Source organism: Heterodontus francisci, chromosome 18 (assembly GCF_036365525.1).
Source record: "Heterodontus francisci isolate sHetFra1 chromosome 18, sHetFra1.hap1, whole genome shotgun sequence".
NCBI classification, from domain to species: domain Eukaryota; kingdom Metazoa; phylum Chordata; class Chondrichthyes; order Heterodontiformes; family Heterodontidae; genus Heterodontus; species Heterodontus francisci.
The window spans coordinates 5,503,824-5,529,609 of record NC_090388.1 but is presented as its reverse complement, the minus strand read 5'-3'; the positions used below and the strand labels follow the sequence as shown (position 1 = coordinate 5,529,609).

The window sequence follows — 25,786 nt, the reverse complement described above, 5'->3', positions numbered from 1 at the left end:
AAATAAATATTAGGCTCCCAAGCAGTAGCAATTCAGAGCATAACAAAAATATCAATGACTACCAATACATTTTTTGTTCCTTTTCTATCAATTTTCTTGCATCACCTCTCCTTCCTAGAGTTAATTGGCTCCTTGCTGCCTTAAAGTCCTTGTTGCCATCCAATACCCAGGGATAGGCACCAACATGTTGCACCATGGACATTTGACAAAATTACTGACTCAGCCGCGGACCTGGGGGCAATTAATTTGTTTATAAAGCGGTCAACCTAATACCATCAAAACACAGTCCGATTTAAAACACATTTCTCCCTATTTGGTGAGTACATGGCATTATTTTTGCTTGCACAGTAGTCAATGCCTGCTCACACACTTGATGTAGTGATGTGGAGTATCTGGATAGATGTCCACCTGTTAGGTGAGATCTTGATCTCTTTCTCTCCCCTCTGTGTCCATCTCCCCTTGCACTCTTTCTCTCCTGTGTCCATCCATTTCCCCTCCCACTCCCTCCCTCTCTGTGACAGTTGTAGAAAGCAGCTTTGTGATTTTTAAAAATTCATTCATGGGATGTGGGCGCTGCTGGCTATGCCAGCATTTATTGCCCATCCCTAATTGCCCTTGAGAAGGTAGTGGTGAGCTGCCTTCTTGAACTGCTGCAGTCCATGTGAGGTAGGTACACCCACAATGTGTTATGAAGGGAGTTCCAGGAGTTTGACCCAGCGACAGTGAAAGAACGGCGATATAGTTCCAAGTCAGGATGGTGTGTGGCTTGGAGGGGAACATGCAGGTGATGGCGTTCCCATGCATTTGATGCTCTTGTCTTTCTAGGTGGTCGAGGTCGCGGGTTTGGAAGGTGCTGTCTAAGGAGCCTTGGTGCGTTGATGCAGGGCATCTTGTAGATGGTGCACACTGCTGCAACTGTGCGTCAGTGTGGAGGGAGTGAATGTTTGTGGATGGGGTGCCAATCAAGCGGGCTGCTTTGTCCAGATGGTGTCGAACTTCTTGAGTGTTGTTGGAGCTGTACCCATCCAGGCAAGTGGAGAGTAATCCATCACACTCCTGACTTGTGCTTTTTAAATGGTAGACAGGCTTTGGGGAGTCAGAAGGTGAGTTATTCGCCACAGAATTCCTAGCCTCTGATCTGCTCATGTAGCCACGGTGTTTATATGGCTACTCCAGTTCAGTTTCTGGTCAATGGTAGCCTCTAGGATGTAGATAGTGGGGGATTTGGCAATGGTAATGCCACTGAATGTCATGGGGAGATGGCTAGATTCTCTTGTTAGAGATGGTCATTGCCTGACACTTATGTGGCGCGAATGTTACTTTCCACCTATCAGCCCAAGCCTGGATATTGTCCAGGTCTTGCTGCATTTCTACACGGACTGCTTCAGTATCTGAGGAGTCACGAATGATGCTGAACATTATACAATCATCAGCGAACATCCCCACTTCTGACATTATGATTGAAGGAAGGTCATTGATGAAGCAGCTGAAGATGGTTGTGCCTAGGACACTACCCTGAGGAACTTCTGCAGTGATGTCCTGGAGCTCAGATGATTGACCTGCAACAACCACAACCATCTTCCTTTGCGCTAGGTATGACTCCAACCAGCAAAGTGCTTTCCCCCCGATTCCCATTGACTTCAGTTTTGCTAGGGCTCCTTGATGCCACACTCGGTCAAATGCTGCGTTGATGTCAAGGGCAGTCACTCTCACCTCACCTCTTGAGTTCAGCTCTTTTGTCCATGTTTGAACCAAGGCTGTTATGACGTCAGGAGCTGAGTGGCCCTGCCACAACCCAAACTGAGCGTCACTGAGCAGCTTATTGCTAAGCAAGTGTTACTTGATGGCACTGTTGATGACACCTTCCATCACTTTACTGATGATTGAGAGTAGACCAATGGGGCGGTAATTGGCCGGGTTGGACTTGTCCTGCCTTTTGTGTACAGGATTTTAAAAAAAAACTCACGGCCATTAGTTTCACAGCTGTCAGATGCTGGGAGCGGGAACAGCAGCTTCCGAGCTCAGAGTTTTCGGTGGGTTTTTAACAAAAAAAAAATTAGAACCCTCCAGAAAAACCCGAACTTGTCCTGAGTTTGGAAGCTGCTGTTCCTGTTCCTGTCAGCTGTGAAACTGACAGCTGTGACTTTTTTTTAAAGTTGGACTTGTCTGGGAAGAAGTAGTCAATGGGAAATTTCTCATTCCTGAAATTACCATTGCTGACCCCTACCAATACCCCCCAAATGGCATTCTACATGCAAGACTAAACAGCGAATATATCCAGGGACAAGGAGAGTGGTCACATTGCTGAGAGCAATTCCATACTCATTTGGGATACCCCACACATACTGTCAAGCTGAATTTGGCCAAGTGACCAATTGCAGGTCCCCTTCTATCACCCACTAGTGAGCAGCAAACTTAGCACAGACCTGGAATTGAATTGGAGACTTTCTTAGTCAGTTGGACTCAGCTACTGTCCCTACAATACAACAAGTGACACTTCAAAAGTGCTTCATTGGCTGTAAAGCACTTTGAAGCGTCTGGTGGTCGTGAAAAGCGCTACATAATTTTTTTTATCCAGATCATCCTTAGGAAGCCTTAACTAGTATTTTAAATATTTCAAACATAAGAATGTATTTTCACAGAAACTTAAACTGCTGATACAATATGTAGCTTGAAAAAAAGACATGAATTGTTTTATATTTTGTTGGTTATCATTTATCAGCAGTTCAGAATTTTGGTACTAAACACTGCATTGCTTAGCAGACTAAAACCATACATCTTCCCAATAGATGGCAAGATTTCTGCAAATTTTCAACAACATCTTCGAATATATTTTAAACATGCACATTTTTGTTACTTGCCAGTTCTAAAATTAAAGTCGTAACCTGTTGCGGCCAAAGATTAGAACCCCATGAAAAAAATGCAGGTAGAACTTATAAGTACTTCATTAAAAACACATTATGAAAACTAGAAAGATAAAATTGTTAATATCTCACATAGCTTGAAGTTCGTCCATGATAATGCGGTCAATCATGTGAGGCATGTGGGCAGGAACTTTTCGAGAAGCAAATCCAAACTTAGTATTGAGAAGTTTATTTACATAGCGCAGTGAGTCTGCAAATGTGTCTCGGAGTTTTCTTCCCATTTGTTTACTGTCAGTGTAGTATGCAAGTGTCTTCTCCAGTTTTACCTCCTCCTGAAGTAAAATTTTATAACTCTCTCATAAGATTTACAGGCTAAATTTTTAGATGCACAGCATTTCAGATATGAACTGATATTTAGTCGCTTTGCATAATATATTATAAATATACTTTAAGATTGAATTATAAACTATAAAAAGAAACCATCAACAGCATAACCATAGACTAGTTTTCAATCCAACACATGCAGCATGAGTGTCAAAGCATATTGCCAACATTCAAATTAAATTCCAGCTATCCCTAGAATCCCCTCATTTTACATCACCCACTTAAGAGGGGAAGACAGGGACTAGAGAAATAAGTATTTTACTTTTCTACTCCGTGATAGCAAACACTCTCAGAGTAGGTACAGCATATAGAGTAAAGCTCTCTATGCTCTGCTCCAACAGTAGGACTTCCTCAACCTTGCAAAAAGCCTTCCATACAACAACAATTGTGCTTATATAGTAACTTTAACATAGAAAAACATCCCGAGGCTCTTCACAGAGGTATAATTAGAAATAAATGGTTGCCAAAGCAAAAAGAAACCTTAAGACAAGTGACCAAAGGCATAGTCAAAAAGGTATGTTATAGGGATAGGACACTGAGGTTGAGCAGAAAGCACAGCGATCAATGGTGGAGAGAAGGGGAGCATTGCTGCACCTATGGCCAGGTCTGGAGAGTTAGAGAGATAGGGAGTTCCGAAGAAGGGTCACTGACCCGAAACGTTAACTCTGCTTCTCTTTCCACAGATGCTGCCAGACCTGCTGAGTGAATCCAGCATTTCTTGTTTTTGTTAGGGAGGGATGAGACCATTAAGGAATTTAAACATAAGTGTGAGAATTTTGAAGTGGAGCATTGGAGAACCAGGAACAATTGTAGGTCGACAAAGACACAGTTGATAGGCGAGCAGCACTTGGTTCAGGATAAGAAATGGGCAGTAGAGCTTTGGGATGAGTTCACGTTTAAGGAAGGTGGAGGTTAGGAAGCCAATCTGAAGAGCAGTGGACAGTTGAATTTGGAGGTGACATATATATTCATGAGAGTTTTAGAAGCAGATGCGCCAAGAAAGGGCCAGTGTTGAACAATGTTAGGGAGGTGGAACTAGCAATCTGTGCATTGGAGGACACAAGGTTGAATAAGAGGCTGCAAATAAGTCTGGTTTAGCTTGAGACAATGGGCAGTGAAGGTGATGAAATCAGAAGTAAGGGCAGGAGCCAAAAACAATGGCTTCACTCATTCCAATGTTTCCTTCCACCGCCTATCAAAACTATTCTTATACATTGACATGCTCTCCTCAATTACCAACTCTGGTGGTGCAATCCAAACCTCAAAGGCTTCTGAGTAAAAAAAAAAGTTTCTTATGTTCTCTGTCCTAAACATCTTGCAGTTAATCTTAGATCTATGTTTCTTCGTTCTAGACCCTGCTGTGTCTTATAGTAGGAAAAAGATTCACATCCGGGAGCCCTTTTCACTGGAGCAAAAAATGCTAACTAGATAGAGTTTTTAAATGATTAAAGGTTTTGATGTAGTGAATAGGGAAAGACTATGTCCTCTGTTTCGGGAGTCAGAGACGAAGGGTGAGCAATGAGTGAAGTCAGTTTGAGAGAGATTTCTTTATGCAGCATTTTGGAGAATGCTGGACAGTGAAACCATTGCCGATTGTTGTAAAAACACATCTGGTTCACTAATGTCCTTAGGGAAGGAAATCTGCCATCCTCACGTGATCTGGCCTCCATGTGATTCCAGACCCACAGCAATGTGGTTAACTCTTAATGCCCTCTGAAATGGCCACTCAGTTCAAGGGCAATTAGGAATGGGCAATAAATGCTGGCATAGCCATGAACCAAAAAAAAGCATAGTAGTAATGTTACTGGACTAGCAATCCAGAGACCCGTAATGCTCTGGAGACATGAGTTCAAATCCCACTATAGCAGCCGCAGGAATTTATGTTCAATTAATAAATCTGGAATAAAATACTAGTCTCATTGTCATTAATAATGATAGATTGCTGTTAAAAACCCATCTGGTTCACTAATGTCCTTCAGGGAAGGAAATCTGTTGTCCTTACCTGGTCTGACTTACATGTGACTCCAGATTCACAATGTGGTTGATTCTTAGGGCAGACTAGAGGTACTACAATCATTTAAAATAGAGGAAGCTGCTCTTGGATGCAGGTAACTCCCCCAATCAATTACATACCAAAGCAGCTTTGGTGGGGGGGGGGGGAAGGAAATCCAAAATAGTGCCCGGAATTTTACAGCCCCCCCAACGAGCAGGCTGGTGGCGGGGGTTCGTAAAGGTTAGTGAGGGCGGGGGTGTTCCCATCGCCTTCCTGCCCCCGCTGCAATTTTACACGGGTCGGCAGCGGGAAACTGCCCGCCCGAGGCCAATCCAGGCCCTTAAGTGGCCAATTAACTGCCACTTAAGGGCCTCCTCCTGCCGCCGTTGGTATTTTACCCATGGTAGCGGGGGTGGGGCGGCAAGGCGGCAGCAAAGGCCCCAAGTAAAACCTGGCAGCCTTCTTGGGGGCTGGGGGCCCTCCTGAACAGGCACTCTGTGCCCCATGGAGGGCCACTCCCGCCACACACCATTCCCCCCCCACCCCCAACTGACCCCCCCCCCCCCACCCCTTGCCTCGCCGGGGCCTGGACAATTGCCCCCGGTGAGGCCCCAAAAACTTACCTGTCTTCTAGGGCCGTCCTTCACCATGCTTGCGATGTGTGTAGTCCCAGCAGTGGCCATCGCTCCCGGTGGCGCTGCTGGGACAAAGAGCTGCTGGCCTGCTTATTCGCCGGCAGTTCTATGAGGTCGGACTTCCTGCCTCAAGGAGGTGGAAGTCCTGTCCAAAACCAATTAAAGGCCTGGGGAGCAAAAAAATCCCAGTGTGGCTCCACAGGCCCAGCGGAGGCGGGTTTGACCCCGAACATTCAGCCAGTGGGCGGAGCCACCTGCCCAATGCAAAATTCTGGCCAGTAGGTCTCCATTGGGGCAGCAGAAATTTCCTCTAAGCTGTCCCTCCCCTTTAAGTATATGCAGTGCTAATGATGGTTTTATTCTGAGAAACCACAGCATACCTGATACTAAATGACCAAATCTACACCATAAAATAATGAACATAATTTTTTTGTTTTATTACAATATAAGCCCCTCTTTTGGCAATTTTCTACTACGTTGACCGTGAACAGTGCACTTTATAAGTTACTTACTTCTAATAGATCCCGGAAATATCCTTGCTTTTCCCAAGGTAAAAAGCCAGCATTTCTCCCAGCATAATATTGCAGCTTTCTATTGGCTTGTCCTGCACTGTTATTTTTAAGTTCAATTTCTGCAGCCTCAGCAATAACCTCTCTCAACACTCCATCCCTTTGCTCTTGGTGCTTGAACTTTCTTTCTATTCCTCTTGCATTCTGATCTTGCTTTAACTTGTTGCTGTCATTTGGTATGAGAATATTAAGAATTTTTTGTGAAGTGATCGGTCTGATTTCAGCTTTTTGGAGCACTGGCATATCTTTGGCAGGGCTTTTTAATAGAGTATTCATTTTCATGGCCAATAAGGAATTTAGAGACACTTGATTTCCAGCTTGTTCATTTGTGCCAACCAGCCCATTCTCAACTTGCTTTTCTATGAAGTGGTTCTTCGCATCTTCATCCTTATTAACATATCCTCCATCAGCAACTCCCCTTTCCAATAAGCCTACATTCTTTACCAAAGTAATCTTTTCTGTGTGCTGGGACACAATGTCTTTACTTCCATTTTGTTTTGAAGAATGTGCAAGCTTTCTGAACGGTTCCAAAATCAACACCTTTGTTCGATTGTGTCCTTTAAGTGTGATATCACCATCTTTTAATTTTGTATCCAACTCTTTCAACTCTTTCTGAACATCAACAGGCAGAAGTGATATATTAATAAACTGAAGGTCGATTAGAAGACTGATATTCAATGTATCAAAATTCCTTTCTTGAATTTTGGGGAATCGCAGGTCTTCAGCAATGTCTTTGAATGGAATTTCTGTTTCTCGTGGTGCTGCAGTGAGATTTCCAACCTTTTCTCCTTTCTTTGAAGTGACAGTTTGGTTTGATTTCTGACCTTCTCTGGTGTCAGCATCTACAGTGAGGTACATTTTAAACTCTTTGTCACGGTTATCCAGAAAAGTCAAATTGAAATGGATTGTAGTTGCATTCATTCCTCTGTGCATGATCAAATGAATGGTCCTCCATTTGTTGGCCACAGAAGCATGGCGAATTATGGCATTATCAATAAATGATGCCTCTGTGATTTTGTTAGCAAAACCCTCAAAGCGGAAGTAAGGCAAGGCCTCACCTTTCGGAAGCATGTAATGAGTCTGATTAAGAAGAAGGTTCACATTATACATCTGATCAAAGTGTTCTGTGGAAGAAATAGTTCAACAAACTGAGTTAATAAAGAATGTCTTTAAGAAAATAAAATCTCCATAAAAAAGTGGTGGCAGAGCACTAGGTAAAGAAGCCACTGTTGAACTCAAAGAACAAGAACAAAGAACAGTACAGCACAGGAACAGGCCATTCGGCCCTCCAAGCCTGCGCCGATCTTGATGCCTGCCTAAACTAACACCTTTTGCACGTCCGGGGCCCATATCCCTCTATTCCCTTCCTATTCATATATTTGTCAAGATGCCTCTTAAACGTTGCTATCGTATCTGCTTCCACCACCTCCCCTGGCAGCAGGTTCCAGGCATTCACCACCCTCTGTGTAAAAAACTTGCCTCGCACATCCCCTCTAAACTTTGCCCCTCGCACCTTAAACCTATGTCCCCTAGTAACTGACTCTTCCACCCTGGGAAAAAGCTTCTGACTATTCACTCTGTCCATGCCACTCATAACTTTGTAAACTTCTGGGGACCATAACCGCCTGTGCGGAGTTTGCAAGTTCTCCCTGTGACTGCGTGGGTTTTCGCCGGGTGCTCCGGTTTCCTCCCACAGCCAAAGACTTGCAGGTGATAGGTAAATTGGCCATTGTAAATTGCCCCGAGTGTAGGTAGGTGGTAGGGAATATGGGATTACTGTAGAATTAGTATAAATGGGTGGTTGTTGGTCAGCACAGACTCGGTGGGCCGAAGGGCCTGTTTCAGTGCTGTATCTCTAAATAAATAAAAAATAAAAAAATAACCCTCTATTCCCATCCTATTCAAGTAATTGTCAAGATGCCTATTAAATGTCGCTATCGTACCTGCTTCCACCACCTCCCCCGGCAGCACGTTCCAGGCACTCACCACCCTCTGTGTAAAGAACTTGCCTCGCACATCCCCTCTAAACTTTGCCCCTCGCACCTTAAACCTATGTCCCCTAGTAACTGACTCTTCCACCCTGGGAAAAAGCTTCTGATTATCCACTCTGTCCATGCCGCTCATAACTTTGTAAACCTCTATCATGTCGCCCCTCCACCTCCGTCGTTCCAGTGAAAACAATCCGAGTTTATCCAATCTCTCCTCATAGCTAATGCCCTCCAGACCAGGCAACATCCTGGTAAACCTCTTCTGTACCCTCTCCAAAGCCTCCACATCCTTCTGGTAGTGTGGCAACCAGAATTGCACGCAATATTCTAAGTGTGGCCTAACTAAAGTTCTGTACAGCTGCAGCATGACTTGCCAATTTGTATACTCTATGCCCCGACCGATAAAGGCAAGCATGCCGTATGCCTTCTTGACTACCGCGTTGCCACTTTCAGTGACCTGTGGACCTGTAAGCCCAGATCTCTCTGCCTGTCAATACTCCTAAGGGTTCTGCCATTTACTGTATACTTCCCACCTGCATTAGACCTTCCAAAATGCATTACCTCACATTTGTCCGTATTAAACTCCATCTGCCATTTCTCCGCCCAAGTCTCCAACCGATCTATATCCTGCTGTATCCTCTGACAATCCTCATCATTATCCGCAACTCCACCAACCTTTGTGTCATCCGCAAACTTACTAATCAGACCAGCTACATTTTCCTCCAAATCATTTATATATACTACAAAGAGCAAAGGTCCCAGCACTGATCCCTGCGGAACACCACTCGTCACATCCCTCCATTCAGAAAAGCACCTTTCCACTGCTACCCTCTGTCTTCTATGACCGAGCCAGTTCTGTATCCATCTTCCCAGCTCACCTCTGATCCCGTGTGACTTCACCTTTTGTACCAGTCTGCCATGAGGGACCTTGTCAAAGGCTTTACTGAAGTCCATATAGACAACATCCACTGCCCTTCCTTCATCAATCATCTTTGTCACTTCCTCAAAAAACTCAATCAAATTAGTAAGACACGACCTCCCCTTCACAAAACCATGCTGTCTCTCGCTAATAAGTTCGTTTGTTTCAAAATGGGAGTAAATCCTGTCCCGAAGAATCCTCTCAATTAATTTCCCTACCACTGATGTAAGGCTCACCGGCCTATAATTTCCTGGATTATCCTTGCTACCCTTCTTAAACAAAGGAACAACATTGGCTATTCTCCAGTCCTCTGGGACCTCACCTATAGCCAATGAGGATTCAAAGATTTCTGTCAAGGCCCCAGCAATTTCTTCCCTGCCTCCCTCAGTATTCTGGGGTAGATCCCATCAGGCTTTGGGGACTTATCTACCTTAATAGGAGGAGGAGCAATTACACAAAAAAAATTTCTGATCATTAGATTTTGATTTTCCCCCCTATTTCAGACAAGTGAAAATCAACTGAAAGCAAATACACACTTTTTAAGTCAAATATAAATTAAAATATCTGCACAGAAAGCTTGGGGTTTGAAGAGGAAAAATAACTCTTCCAGAAACAAATACAACATGCAATAACTAATACATGTGCTTACAACTGTCTTCATAAACGTTAATGCTAAAAGTTGACATGCATAATTTTTGTTTAATATCTTCATAAATGACCTGGGTCGAGGGGTCACAAACAATAATCGTTCTGAACTGCGTGGCAGCATAACAATCTGGAATAGACTGCACAGTGCACTAAACAGACTGCACAGCCAGTGTTCCCTTTAAAATGCACACGTGCACAGCCACGTAGCAATCTTAAAGGAACCACGCAGTGCAACAAACAGGCCGTGCACAACAAAGTAAAATTAGAGAGAATGTGGTTAAATTTTTTTTTAATTCGTTCGGGGGATGTGGGTATCACTGGCTAAGGAAGCATTATTGCCATCCCTAATTGCCCTTGAGAAGGTGGTGGCGAGCTGCCTTCTTGAACCGCTGCAATCCATGTGGGATAGGTACACCCACAGTGTTGTTAGGAAGAGACTTCCAGGATTTTGGCCCAGCGACAATGAAGGAACGGTGAGATAGTTCCAAGTCAGAACGGTGAGATAGTTCCAAGTCAGAACGGTGTGTGGCTTGGAGGGGAACTTGCTGGTGGTGGTGTTTCCATGCATCTGCTGCCCTTGTCCTTCTAGGTGGTAAAGGTTGCAGGTTTGGAAGGTGCTGTCAAAGGAGTCTTGGTCCATTGCTGCAGTGTATCTTATAGATGGTACACACTGCTGCACTGTACGTCGGTGGTGGAGGGAGTGAATTTTTGTGGATGGGGTGCAATCAAAGTGGGCTGCTTTGTCCTGGATGGTGTCGAGTTTCTTGAGTGTTGTTGGAGCTGCACCCATCCAGGCAAGTGGAGAGTATTCCATCACACCCCTGACTTGTGCCTTGTAGATGGTGAACAGGCTTTGGGGAGTCAGAAGGTGAGTTACTCGCCGCAGGATTCCTAGCCTCCAACATGCTCTTGACTTGCCACTGTATTTACATGGCTACTCTAGTTCAGTTTCTTGTCAATGGTAACCCTAGGATGTTGATAGTAGGGGATTCAGCAATCGTAATGCCACTGAATGTCAAGGGGAGATGGCTAGATTCTCTCTTGTTGGAGATAATCATTTCCAGGCACTTATGTGGCGTGAATATTATTGCTACTTATCAGCCCAAGTCTGGATATTTTCCAGGTCTTGCTGCATTTCTACACAAACTGCTTCAGTATCTGAGGAGTCACGAATGGTGCTGAACATTGTGCAATCATCAGCAAACATCCCCACTTCTGACCTTATGATTGACGGAAGGTCATTGATGAAGCAGCTGAAGATGGTTGGGCCTAGGACACTACCTGAGGAACTCCTGCAGTGATGTCCTGGAGCTGAGATGAGACTGGAGCTTGTAATCCATTCTTTTAGTCCTTTGACTCCACATGTTCTACACAACACAAGAAACATAATAGGAGCAGGTGTAGGCCAGTCAACCCTTTGAGCCTGCTCCACCATTCAATAAGATTATGGCTGGTAATCTACCTCAATTCCACCTTCTTGCACTATCCTTTAGAGATGAGCGACCATAATATGATAGAATTTTACATTATGTTTGAAAGTGAGGTAGTTCAATCTGAAGCGAGGGTGTTAAATTTGAACAAAGGAAATGATGAAGGTATGAGAGCCAAATTGGCTGAGATGGATTGGAAAAATACATTAAAAGGTATGACAGTGCATAGACAACGGTTAGTCTTCTAAGAATTATTACGCAGCTTACAGCAACTATACATTCCTTCAAGGCACAAAAACCCTAAAAGTGAAGGCAGTGAACCATGGCTAACAAAGGAAGTTAAGGATTGTATAAGATTAAAAGAAAAGGCCTATAAAGTTGCCAGAAATAGTTGTAAACCTTAGGATTGGGAGGATTTTAGAATACAGCAAAGGAGAACCAAGAAACTGATAAAGAAAAGGAGAATAGAATATGAATGTAAACTAGCAAAAAATATAAAAACAGACTGTAAAAGCTTCTGCAGGTAAGTAAAAAGGAAACGTTTGGTTAAGACAAATGTGGGTCCATTACAGGCAGAGTCAGGAGAATTTATAATGGGGAATACAGAAATAGCAGAGAAGCTAAATGCTTACTTTGTGTCTGTCTTCACTGAGGAAGATACAAGAAATCTCCCAGAATTAGAGATCCAAGGGACCCGGGAGAATGAGGAATTGAAGGAAATTCGTATTAGGAAGAAGGTTGTATTGGAGAAATTAATGGGGCTGAAAATTGATAAGTCCCCAGAACCTGATATTCTACATCCCAGAGTGTTGAAAGTGGTAGCAATAAAGATAGTAGATGCATTGGTGATCATCTTCCAAAATTCTATAGATTCTGGAACGGTTCTGGCAGATTGGAAGGTCGCAAATGTCACCCCACTAGTTAAGAAGGGAAGGAGAGAGAAAACAGGGAACTACAGACCTATTAGCCTTACATCTGTATTAGGGAAAATGTTAGAATCTATTCTAAAGGATGTGATAAATGGACACTTGGATAATAATGATCTGATTGGGCATAGTCAATCATGTTTGATGAACCTGTTGGCAGTTTTTTTGAGGATGTTGCTAACAGAATTGATAAAGGGGGGTCGGACATAGTATACTTGGATTATCAGAAGGCTTTTGATAAAGTCCTCCACAGGAGGTTGGTTAGCAAAAGTAAAGCACATGGGATAGGAGGTAATATACTGGCATGGATTAAGGATTGGTTAACAGGCAGTAAACAGAATAGGAATAAATGGGTCTTCTCACGTTGGCAGTCTGTGACTAGCAGGGTACCACAAGGATCAGTACTTGGGCCACAGCTGTTCACAATATATATCACATTGAGGATACCCTCCTTTGTGTCGTGTGGCACTACCACCGTGCTAAATGGGATAGATTTCGAACAGATCTAGCAATGCAAAACTGGGCATCCATGAGGCGCTATGGGACATTAGCAGCAGCTGAATTGTACTCAACCACAATCTGTAACCTCATGGCCCGGCATATCCCCCACTCTACCATTATCATCAAACCAGGAGACCAACCTTGGTTCAACGAAGAGTGCAGGAGAGCATGCCAGGAGCAGCATCAGGCATACCTCAAAATGAGGTGTCAACCTGGTGAAGCTACAACACAGCAAACTACAAACTGCGTAAGCAGTATATGACAGACAAAGCTAAGCGATCCCATAACCAACGGATAAGATCTAAGCTCTGCAGTCCGGCCATATCCAGCCATGAATGGTGGTGGACAATTAAACAACTAACTGGAGGAGGTGGCTCCACAAATATCCCCATCCTCAATGATGGGGGAGCCCAGCACATCAGTGCGAAAGATAAGGCTGAAGCATTTGCAACATCTTCAGCCAGAAGTACCAAGTTGATGATCCATCTCGGCCTCCTCCTGAAGTCCCCAGCATCACAGATGCCAGACTTCAGCCAATTTGATTCACTCTGCGTGATATCAAGAAACGACTGAAGGCACTGGATACTGCAAAGGCTATGGGCCCTGACAATATTCCGGCAATAGTACTGAAGACCTGAGCTCCAGAACTTGCCGCACCCCTAGCCAAGCTGTTCCACTACAGCTACAACACTGACATCTACCCTGCAATGGGGAAAATTGCCCTGGTATGTCCTGTACACAAAAAGCAGGAAAAATCCAACCCAGCCCATTACCGCCCCATCAGCCTACTCTCAATCATCAGTAAAGTGATGGAAGGTGTCATCAACCGACACTTGCTTAGCAATAGCCTGCTCAGTGACGCTCAGTTTGGGTACCATCCGGGCCACTCAGCTCCTGACCTCATTACAGCCTTGGTTCAAACATGGACAAAAGAAAGAGCAGAACTCAAGAGGTGAGAGTGGCTGCCCTTGACATCAAGGCAGCACTTGACCGAGTATGGGAAGGGGAGGCGGTGGCGTAGTTGTATTGTCACTGGACTAGTAACCCAGAGACCCAGCATATTGCTCTGGGGGCAGAAGGTGGAATTTTAATTCAATTAATAAATCTGGAATTAAAAAGCTAGTCTAATGATGGCCATGAAACCACTGTTGATTGTTGTTAAAACCCATCTGGTTCACTAATATCCTTTAGGGAAGGAAATCTGCTGTCCTTACCTGGTCTGGCCTACATGTGACTCCAGACCCACAGTAATGTGGTTGACTCTTACATGCCCTCTGAAATGGCCTAGCAAATCACTCAGTTGTATCTAACTGCTACGAAGTCAATAAAAAACAGAATGAAAAACTCCCTTCCTAACAGCACTGTGGGTGTACCTACCCCACATGGACTGTAGCGGTTCAAGAAGGCAGCTCACCACCACCTTCTCAAGGGCAATTAGGGATGGGCAATAAATGCTGGCCTAGCCAGCGACGCCCACATCCCATGAATGAATTTTAAACAAAATGGCATCAAGGAGCCCTCGCAAAACTGAGGTCAATGGGAATCAGGGGGAAAACCCTCCGCTGGTTGGAGTCATACCTAGCGCAAAGGAAGATGGTTGTGGTTGTTGCAGCTCAATCATCTGAGCTCCAGGACAATACTGCAGGAGTTCCTCAGGGTAGTGTCCTTGGCCCAACCATCTTCAGCTGCTTTATCAATGACATTCCTTCAATCATAAGATCAGAAGTGGGGATGTTCGCAGATGATTGCACCATTCATGACCCCTCAGATACTGAAGCAGTCCATGTAGAAATGCAGCAAGACTTAGGCTGATAAGTGGCAAGTAACAATCGCGCCACACAAGTGCCAGGCAATGACCATCTCCAAGAGAGAATCTAGCCATCTCCCCTTGACATTCAATGGCATTACCATTGCTGAATTCCCCACTATCAACATCCTAGGGGCTTCCATTGACCTGAAACTGAACTGGAGTAGCCATATAAATACCGTGGTTACAAGAGCAGGTCAGAGGCTAGGAATCCTGCGGTGAGTAACTCACCTCCTGTCTTCCCAAAGCCTGTCCACCATCTACAAGGCACAAGTCAGGAGTGTGATGGAATACTCTCCACTTGCCTGGATGAAGGCAGCTCCAACAACACTCAAGAAGCTCGACACTATCCAGGACAAAGCAGCCCGCTTGATTGGCACCCCATCTACAAACATTCACTCCCTCCACCACCGACGCACAGTGGCAGCAGTGTGTACCATCTACAAGATGAACTGCAGCAACGCACCGAGGCTCCTTAGACAGCACCTTCCAAACCCGCGACCTCTACCAACCAGAAGGACAAGGGCAGCAACCACCTGCAAGTTCCCCTCCAAGTCACACAGCATCCTGACTTGGAATTATATCACCGTTCCTTCACTGTCGCTGGGTCAAAATCCAAGAACTCCTTTCCTAACAGCACTGTGGGTGTACCTACCCCACATGGACCGCAGCGGTTCAAGAAGGCAGCTCACCACCACCTTCTCAAGGGCAAGTAGGGATGGGCAATAAATGCTGGCCTGGCCAGCGACACCCACATCCCATGAATGAATTTTTAAAAAATCAATGATTTAGATGTGGGGACCAAATGTAATATTTCCAGGTTTGCAGATGACACAAAACTAGGGAGAATGTGTGTTGTGAGGAAGATGCAAAGTGGCTTCAAGGGGATTTGGACAGCTTAGTGAGTGGGGAAGAACATGGCACATGGAATATAATGTGAGGTTATCCATTTCTTAAATGGTAAGAGGTTAGAAAATGTAGATGTACAAAGGGACCTCGGTGTCCTCGTCAATAAGCCATAGAAAGCTAACATGCAGGTGCAGCAAGCAATTCGGAAGGCTAATGGTATGTTAGCCTTTGTCGCAAGAGGATTTGAGTATGGGAGTAGTGAAGTCTTGCTTCAATTGGATAGAACCTTGGTTAGATTGCACCTGGAGTACTGTGTGCAGTTTTGGTCCCCTTAGCTTAGGAAGGATATTATTGCCATGGAGGGAGTGCAACGAAGATTCACCAGACTTATTCCCGGGATGGCGGGACTGTCCTATGAAGAGAAATTGGGGAAACTGTGCCTGTATCCTCTAGCGTTTTGAACAACGAGAGGTGATCTCATTGAAACCTACAAAATACTTAAAGGGATAAACAGGGTAGATGCAGGTAAGATCTTTCCCCTGGTTGGGCAGTCTAGAACCATGGGACACAATTTCAAAATAATGGGGAAGCCACTTAGGACAGAGGAGAAATTTCTTGACTCTAAATACCAATGACATAAAGGGATATGGGAATAGTGTGGGAAAAAGGCATTGAAGTAGATGATCAGCCAAGATTGTGTTGCATGGCAGAGCAGGCTCGATGGGCTGAATGGCCTACACCTGTGGATAATTCCACATTTCTCCACATTATAGTCCATCTGCCATGACCTTGACATTCATTTAACCTAACTAAATCCTTTTGCAGTCTCTTTGCATCCTCACAGCTTACATTCCCATCTAACTTTGTATCAACAACAACTTGGGACACATTACACTTGGTCCCCTCATCTAAGTCATTGTAAAGGCTGAGGCCCAAGCACTGATCCTTGTGGTAGTCCATTAGTTACAGCCTGCCAACTCAAAAATGACGCATTTATTCCTACTCTCTGTTTTCTGTCCGTTATCAATCCTCTAGCACGCTACTATCTTAGTCCCAATCGCATGAGCCCTAGTTTTGTCTAATAACCTCTTGCCTGACACTATCAACTGTTTTTTGAAAAGACAAATACAGCGCGCATTCACTGGTTCCCCCTTATCTACCCTACCAGTTAAAACCTCAAAAAAAAAACTCAATTTGGCCAACACGATTTTCCATTCATAAATCTGTGTCGACTCTGTCCAATGCATAAGATTTTCTAAGTGCCCTGTTACCACACTCCTGATAACAGATTCTAACATTTTTCCTGCTACTGATGTTCAGCTAACTGGCCTATAGGTTCCCTGGTTTCTCCCTTCCTCCTTTCTCAAATTGTGGGGTTATGTTTGCTACCTTCCAATCCATGGGGTCTGTTCTAGAATCCAGGGAATTCTTCAAGATCAAAACTTATGCATCCACTATCTCTCTAGCTACCTCTTAAAATCCGAAGATCCAGGCCATCAGGTCCAGAGGATTTGTCGACCTTTAGTTCCATTAATTTCTCCACTACTATTTCTTAATATTAATTTCTTATTCACACTAGACCCTTGGTTCCCCAATATTTCCATCGTGTTTGTGCTGGCCGAAAATGTTCTGACCTTAGTCATGAGTTTACTATGCAGTACTTTGTTGAAGATTATTTGGAAATCCAAATATATTACATCTACTGTATTGCCCTTATCTACTCTATTACTTCTTCAAATAATTCAAGACTGGACAAGCATGACCTTCCCTTTTCAAATCCATGTTGATTACTCTTGATTATATTTTCAATTTTCAGATGGTTTTCTATTACACCTTTGACTAAGGGTTCAATTATCTTTCCTACCACTGACATTAAGCTAATTGGCTATCATTCCCAGATATAGGAATCACATTTGCTATCCTTATTCTTCTGGCAGTATTCCCTTTTCTATGAGTTTTCATTATATATATATTATATATATATGCATACACATGTATTAATAGTGCCTCCACTATCCCCTAGAATCATATAAATTTACAGGCCAATCAGCCCATGGTGTCTACGGCAGCCGAAAAAGAGCAATCCAGCCTAATTTCACTTTGCAGCTCTTGGTCTATACCCTAGTAGGGCATGGCACTTCATGTGCATATTCAAGTATTTTTTAAAATCCTTTCAGATAGTGAGTTCCAGAACCCCCCCACCACCTTTGGGTAAAAACATTTCTCAACTTCCCTCTAATCCTTCGACAAATTCCTTTAAATCTATGTCCCCTAGTCATTGACCTCTCTGCTAAAGGAAATAGGACTTTCCTACCCACTCTATCATGACCCCTCATAATTTTATACACTTCAATTAAATCTCTCCTCAGCCTCCTTAGCTCCAAAGAAAACAACTCCACACTAACCAATATATCCTCATAGCTAAAGCTCTCCAGACCTGGAAACATCCTCGTACGTAAATCTCCGCTGAACCCTCCCTAATGTGATCACATCCTTCCTGTAATTTGGTGACCAGAAATGTACGAAGTACTCTAGCTGTGGCCCAATTAGTGCTTTATAAAGTTCTATCATAAACTCCCTTCTCTTATATTTTATCCTACGGCTAATAAAGTACCCCATAATCCTTCTTAGCCACCTTACCTACATGCCCTGCTACCTTCAGGGATCACTGCAAGGTCCCTCAGCCCATCTTCACTTCTCAGTATCCATAATTTATTGTGCATTCCTTTGCCTTGTTTACCTTCCCAAAATGCATTATCTCACACTTCTCCATATTGAATTCCATTTGCCACTTTTCTGCCCATTGACCAATCCATTGATATCTTCCTACAATCTAGAGCTTTCTTCCTCACTGTCACCATCAACCAATTTTTGTATTACCCGCAAATGTCTTACTCATGTACATTACATTTAAGTCTAATTCGCCGATATATATCACGAAAAGCAAGGGGCCTAGTACCGAGGCCTGTGGAACCCCACTGGCCTTCCAGTCACAAAAACACCCATCAACCTTTACCCTTGCTTCCTGCAAGTGAGCAAATTTTGGATCCAACTTGCCACTTTCCCTTGAATCCCATGGGCTTTTACTTTTATGACCAGTCTGCCATATGAGACCCTGTCAAAACATTGCTAAACTCCATGTAGATAATGCTGACTGCGTGGATAGTCTAGTCCAGGAAATGTGGTCAGAGATGCCTTTTTTAACAAAAAGAGGCTTTAAACTAAGATCACATCCACCTGTTAAGATGGACATAATAGATCACATAAGCTATTGAAGATGAGCAGGGAGTTACTAGGTGTTCTGCGTATTACTTCTCCCTCAATCAGTACCATCGCAAGATAATTATGGATGAGGAAGCCACTTGACCTGTCTTGGTTCATTCATCCAAGATGATGGAGGAAGAGAAGAGGGTGCACAATAACATGCATTTAGAAACCACGTTTACCATGGAAATCAAGTTCCTCTATCGTAGCATCCAATTGTTTCTTATGTAATTCCAGGAGTTTCACACCTATCACTCTATCTAGGAATCCATTCCATATATTGATCACTCCCAGTGTAGAGAACTTCCCAATATCAATCCTAAATTTACTTCTTACTTGTTTGAATCTGTGCAGCCTTGTCCCACTCTCTCATTTTAATGTTACTAATTTTCCACAGCTTTGAAAACCATTCATCTGGGTGAGCTGCCAACCTTTCCTTCCAGTTCTTCACACTTATCTGTTTTATCTACCATTGTTCAAAAACAATTAACTGATCATTCATCTCATTTATTAGAGCCTTGCTGTGTACAAATTGGCTGCCGACATAACAGTGTTGTTGAAGTAATTCTTTGGCTGTGAAGTACCTTGGGTGCCCTGAGAATGTGTTGAAATATAAATGCAAGTTTTCTTCCATATTAACTCTTCCTTACAAATGCACATCCAAAAAATTAGGCATCCACGTGGAGCCAGTGCTGGTTTCGAAAGACAAGTTCAACAGAACTCACATTTCAATCTGATGTTGATGTTTCTGATAATTCCAAAAGTAAACCCACTCAATCTATCATCAGTGCTGGCAGGCAGAGGGACAACACACTCCGTACATCCCTGATTATCCTGTTCTTTCTCAGACAGTTTTCATTCTAGTTTTAGCACTGGCTCACTGCTCCTCTTTCAAATATTTTGCAAATACAAAGAATTTGGATTAATAAGTGTCAGGCCAGGAATATAAACAAAGTATATGCAATGGTGTTACATGGATGTCAAGTAACGCTCACAATAAAAATATAGACTGAGGAGGCTAATCCATGTTGTACTTAGCCAAGTAGGGATTTTCGTTTGACTCCACAGCCCTAATCAAGCATCAAGTATGGGTCAGGGGAATTCACAGGCTACATTCAAGGTGGAATTTTATACAGACAGTGAAAGTCTGATCTGAGCTAATTAACATACAAATCTGATGCCTCCTTGCTATAATCTAGGCTCCATATTCCAACAGAGATGCAAGAGAAACCGTGGCTCACACTTACCCTCCCCACAATCACCAGCGTCAAATCCACATGATAGGACATTACAAGCTTGATCACAAAACTTATCAGCCAGCCAGGAGTTGGCACAGCCTTGGTTGCAATATGTTACGCCAGGAAGACCTCCAGCAAACTGCCAGGCCTGCGCATTCACCACACCTCCAGCACCACCGCCACGGCTACCTGCAGCATTACCTGCAATTACAATATCAAACATATTTAGTAATCTATTCAAAATAAAAAAAGAGAAACAACAGCCTGCATTTATATAGCATTTTTAATGTAGTAAAAACATCCCAAAGTGCTTCACAGGAGTATTAGCAAACAAAATTTGACACCTAGCCACATAATGAGATATTAGGACAGATGACCAAAAACTTGGTCAAACAGGTAGGTTTCATAAAGCATCTTAAAAGAGGAGAAAGATGTAGAGAACGTAGGGCCCAGGCAGCTGAAGGCATGGCCGGCAATGGTGGAGTGATGAAAATCGGAGTTGCGCAAGAGGCCAGAATTGGAGGAGCAGAGAGATCTGGGAGGGTTGTAAGGCTGCAGTAGGTTACAGAGATAGGGAGGGGATGAGGTCATGGAAAGATTCACAATTTACACTGATTTAGCACCTTTAACTCAGTAAAGCATGCTTCAGAGATGTAAAAAGGACACATTCATCCCCGTAACATCTTTCATTTGAGATAATCAGATTTAGCAATCATTTATGTTCCATTGACATTAAACAGCCCATTTTTAAAACAATCTTTTGGAACACTGTTTATCTCCCAAAGACAAAATGATAAAACTCATGATATTTTTGTAATCCATGGCTGAAACGGCAATATGACTTTGAGTTGTGAGCATAACAGATGGCAGCTTGAGAGATGTCAAACAGAAAAGCAAATGAAGTGCTAGAACTGGAAGGCGGACTTAGATTTATGCTTGTCCAGTTGATAAGGATGCAATATTAGTGATCAGCATTGGCACTTTTCAAACCAACTACAGTCCATATAGACACAATCCATAACTGATCTTTTTTCTGTGATAAATATGAGTTATGCTTAAACCTATTCATTGATGGAAACCGCTGGTTACTTGAACAAAACACAGGTCACCAGGCCAGGTATAGTGGTTCACTATCATGTGATACCATTCTGGCTCTGTGTATGTGGAAGACTCCTGTTGATGAATGCCAAACAAATTTTAATGTTCCACTCCTTTAGAGCCTGCACTCCTGCAGTAAGTTTTTAGCATTAACTAGTTAAATGCCAAGAATCCATGAAATGAATAGTATACTGTTCTATTATATTTGTCAAATCCTACTTTAAAGTATAAATGACAAGGTTACAGATAAAAATGCTTATGCTGCAAAGACTTATTAGTGCTCTAAGGATTAAAGCAATACTCCAAGTTAGATCAACAAATAGAAAAACTTATAATTTAGCACAAGCTAGTTAGCTTTGTGATCAGGGCTTCCACTTTGTTGGTCATGTCTGAGGTGAGTACACAAGATAACACTGTGTAATTGAGCCTTAGTTCCTACCACATTTCACAGATTGGCGTCAATGCAAATTGGGAAAGGTGGGAACTTTTAACTCCAAAGCATGTTTCTGTAACCTGGCCTCAATGATACTGAAAAGATGAGAGCCACAATCAGGAAGAGACACAATGAGTGAAAAATAGAATTTTTCAATTCAATTATTATACTTATAGAAAATGGTCACACCTAATTGCACTTCTTTAAATCAGCCAGGCATTTGGGGGGGATTTAATGCTCTACCCCCGCGGCAGGTTTGGAGGCGAGGAGAGCATAAAATTGGGTGGGATGGTGCCAGTGGGGGGGCCTTCTGGCCCCGCCACCAGATGAAGCCCTTAACTGTGCAATTAACCCCCAATTAAGAACCTCTTCCTGTCGCAGCCACAATTAGACATGCAGCAAGGGGTCCTGTCGCCGCACGGGAAGCACGGCACAGAAAGCCATGAGGGCTGCTTCCAGGCTCCTGGGGGCAGGAGGGGGGTTAATAATAGGCATTTAGTGCCTGAACAAGGGACCCGGCATCAGGAAGTGGGGGCCCGCTGAAGGCCACACCCTTGCCCTTGCTGCTGACCCTCCCTCCCCACGATCCCCAACCCTCGAGACCCCTCCTGTTCTGACTTACCTGAGGCTTGGTTCCAGCGATGCTCCTCGGCCTCCAGTAGGTGCAGCTGCAGCAGCAGCCACCGCCTCCGTGGTGGTGCTACAGCAGACAGCCACTGACTGGCCCTGCAAGGGCGGTACTTCCAGCGATGGGGTCCTTGATCCTGTGGAAGGCCTGCAGCTGTCCACTTAAGTGCCTGATTGGCACTAAATTCGGCAGGCCTTCCATGGAAGAGGTGACGTGGGGATCCTAGCGTCGGTTTCTCCGGACGTCGAGATCCCCGCCGCCAGGATAATATTTCCTCCTTGCTTTTACTTAAGGATACAATGTCAATAAAGTTACAATTTTAAGGAATACAAACTCCTGACCGAGCAAAGGCAGCAAACTTCCTTAACCATAATGGTTACCTGCCAACTAATGAGACAGCTGTACTGAATTTCATTTTGTTGAGTGTGGCCAATATGTTTACCACAGTTCCCAAGTAATTGAAAGTTCATGGCAACTGACTCTCATTATTTTCTGGAGCTGTTACTTTGAACTATCAAATACTTACACAAAATCATTTTTTAAGTTAAAAATCAGTCTAAAATTTAATGCCTGTATTACTGCAATTCAAGTTTAATTTTATATTGACTGAAGTATGGAATGTTCAGCTACAGCTGTAAAAACTTTTTAAAAAGCATGCACTCTAAATATCTGCTCACTTACTACAACAACAATACAATCAAGAAGTGAAAGATTAAGGTGTGGCAATAAAACACACCACACAGATATCTTGCCTAATGGTTACCACATCCTATTAATGAAATGCATAAAAGTACCAAGCATATGATTAAAGCAGTAATTTTTCCACATTATTTTACAATATTGATCACAGATTCCATGACCATGTGTGACAAGTTATTTCATCAAGTCCTCTGCAATTGAGTATCACTGCAATTACTCTAGTTTCATTATGACTCTAATTGCAGTACTCTGAAGAGATTTTACATTGCAAATCATAATGAGGACAGACAGCTTTAGTATATTAATGCCACATTGGTCAGAATATAAAGAACAGCAAAGAATGACTAAAAGGTTAATCAGGAGGAAGAAATTAGAGTAGGAGAGGAAGCTAGCTAGAAATGTAAAAACAGATATCAAGAGTTTCTACAGGTATTTAAAATGGAAAAGAGTGAGTGTTGAGAGTGAGAATGGGGAGTTAATAGTAGTTAATAAGGAAATAGCAGATGAAATGAACAAATATTTTGCTTCTGTCTTCACTACAGAGGATACAAAAACATTCCAGTAATAGCTGTCAATCAGGAACTGGAAGGAAGAGAGGAACTTGCTGAAATTACAATCACCAGGGAAACAGTACTGAGCAAACTGATGGAGCTGCAGGCTGACAAGTCCCTGGGTCCTGATGGACTTCATCCTAGGCTCTTAAAAGAGGTGGCTAATGAGGTAGTATATACATTGGTGTTAATTTTTCAAAATTTGCCAGATTCTGCAAAGATTCCATCAGACTGGAAAGTAGCAAATATAACCTCTCTATTCAAGAAGTGGGGGAGGCAGAAAACAGGTAACCAAAGGCCAATTAGCTTGATGTCTGTCGTGGGAAAGGTGTTAGAAATTGATCATTAAAGAGGCTATAGCTGGGCACTTAGAAAAACTCAAGGTAATCGGGAAATCATGTTTGACCAATTTATTGGAGTTCTTTGAAGGAGTAACATGCACTGTGGATAAAGGGGAGCCCGTTGGTGTACTGCACTTGGATTTCCAGAAGGCGTTTGACAAAGTGCCACATAAAAGGTTTTTGCGCAAAGTAGGAACACATGGTGTTGGCATAACACATTAGCATGGATAGAAGATTGGCTGACTGGCAGAAAACAGAGTATACAAAATGGGTCCTTTTCTGATTGGCAGGATGTGATGAGTGGAGTCTCGCAGGGGTCTGTGCTGGGGCCTCAACTTTTACAATTAATATCAATGACTTAGATGAGGGAGCAATGGCATGGTAGCTAAATTTGCAGATGACACAAAGATAGGTAGGAAAGTATGTTGTGAAGAGGACATAAGGAGGTTGCAGACCGATTATAGATAGGTTGAGTGAGTGGGCAAAAATCTGGCAGATGCAGTATAATGCGGGAAGATGTGAAGTTGTTCACTTTGGCAGGACAAATAAAAAAAGAGTATTACTTAAATGGAGAACGACTGCAGAATTTTGAAGTGCAGAGGGACCTGGGTGTTCTAGTGCATGAGTCACAAAACGTTAGTATGCAGGTACAGCAAGTCATAAAGAAGGCAAATGGAATGCTATCCTTTATTACGAGGGGAATTGAAAATAAAAGTAAGGATGTTATGCTTCAGTTATACAGGACATTGGTGAGACTACATCTTGAATACTTTGTGCAGTTTTGGTCTTATTTAAGGAAGGATGTGAATGCGTTGGAGGCAGTTCAGAGGAGGTTTACTAGATTGATACCTAGTATGAGCGGGTTATCTTGAGGAAAGGTTGGAAAGACTGGGCTTGTTTTCAGTGGAGTTTAGAAGAGTGAGGGGAGACTTGTTTGAAGTGTATAAGATCCTGAACAGTCTTGACCAGGTGGATGTGGTAAGGATATTTCCTCTCGTGTGCGAGTCCAGAACTAGGGGGCACTGTCTTAAAATTAGGGGTTGCCCTTTTAAGTCAGAGATGAGGAAAAATTTTTTCTCTGAGGGTTGTGCAACTTTGGAACTCTCTGCCTCAGGTGGTGGAGACGGGGTCATTGAATAATTTTAAGGCGGAGGTAGATAGATTCTTGTTAGGCAAGAAAATCAGAAGTTATCGGGGTAGATGGGAGTGTGGAATTCGATGAGCCATGATATTATTGAATGGCGGAGCAGGCTCGAGGGGCTGAATGGCCTACTTCTGCTCCTAATTTGTATGTCGTATGTACATGCCCACAAACACCAAAAACACTCAATGATGAGACACGTCCCCTGGTTCCTATCTCTATTCAAGGTGGATTTCCCATGAAAACCAAAACATTATTTGGCAGAGGGGAAGAAAAGACTGGGAGCAGATCTTTTCCAAATAGTGAAGCAAACATCTCAAGCTCAACCAACTTTGCCTGGATCAGAACGGGCAAAATTGTCTAGCTCAGATTCACTGGCTGTGAATGACACTATAGAATGCAAGTTCTTTCTTTCTTTAGAATGATGTCTGAGAAATGGCCGATTGTCATATCAAGTGAATATGATAGGTCTATTACTACAGGATGTAATTTACCAACCCTTGGTGAAAATAGCAGGGCTTGCAGTTATAGTGTTATATGAAGCCATACTTTGAAAATGTTGGATTTATTCTGCTCAAAAACAAATTCTAAGTGTGAATATGTTGAGGAATAGTCACTCTTCCCATGAGCTTTCCTGAAAGGAGACACCATAAAGTGCAACTGAACCCTGACTCTCATCGGTGCCAGCTAATAAGCAACAGATTTGAAGAGTGCCGCCAACTAGAGGCATACATGATAAAATTGCCATCACAATGCATTCAAGTCAGTTTTAATGGTCTTGACAATGGTACACATACCCCTTGGATGCTACCAGGGTAGAATTGTTCTGACATGGAGAAGCATCAGCCAAAACAAACTAACAAATCTAAAAAAAATCTTA

The 25,786-nt window shown here is 43.1% G+C and overlaps 1 protein-coding gene across 5 annotated transcripts in view; it reads right to left on the bottom strand.

The window, feature by feature from the left end:
- Positions 1-25,786, bottom strand: part of gnptab (N-acetylglucosamine-1-phosphate transferase subunits alpha and beta) — a 159,110-nt gene that overhangs the window by 57,479 nt on the left and 75,845 nt on the right. For all 5 annotated transcript variants that reach the window (XM_068050151.1, XM_068050153.1, XM_068050154.1 and 2 more), the window contains 3 exons: positions 20,025-20,216; positions 6,389-7,569; positions 2,997-3,196 (listed from right to left, as the gene is read on the bottom strand). In XM_068050151.1, coding sequence (XP_067906252.1) covers positions 2,997-3,196; positions 6,389-7,569; positions 20,025-20,216 — 1,573 coding nt within the window. The remainder of the gene's footprint in view (positions 1-2,996; positions 3,197-6,388; positions 7,570-20,024; positions 20,217-25,786) is intronic.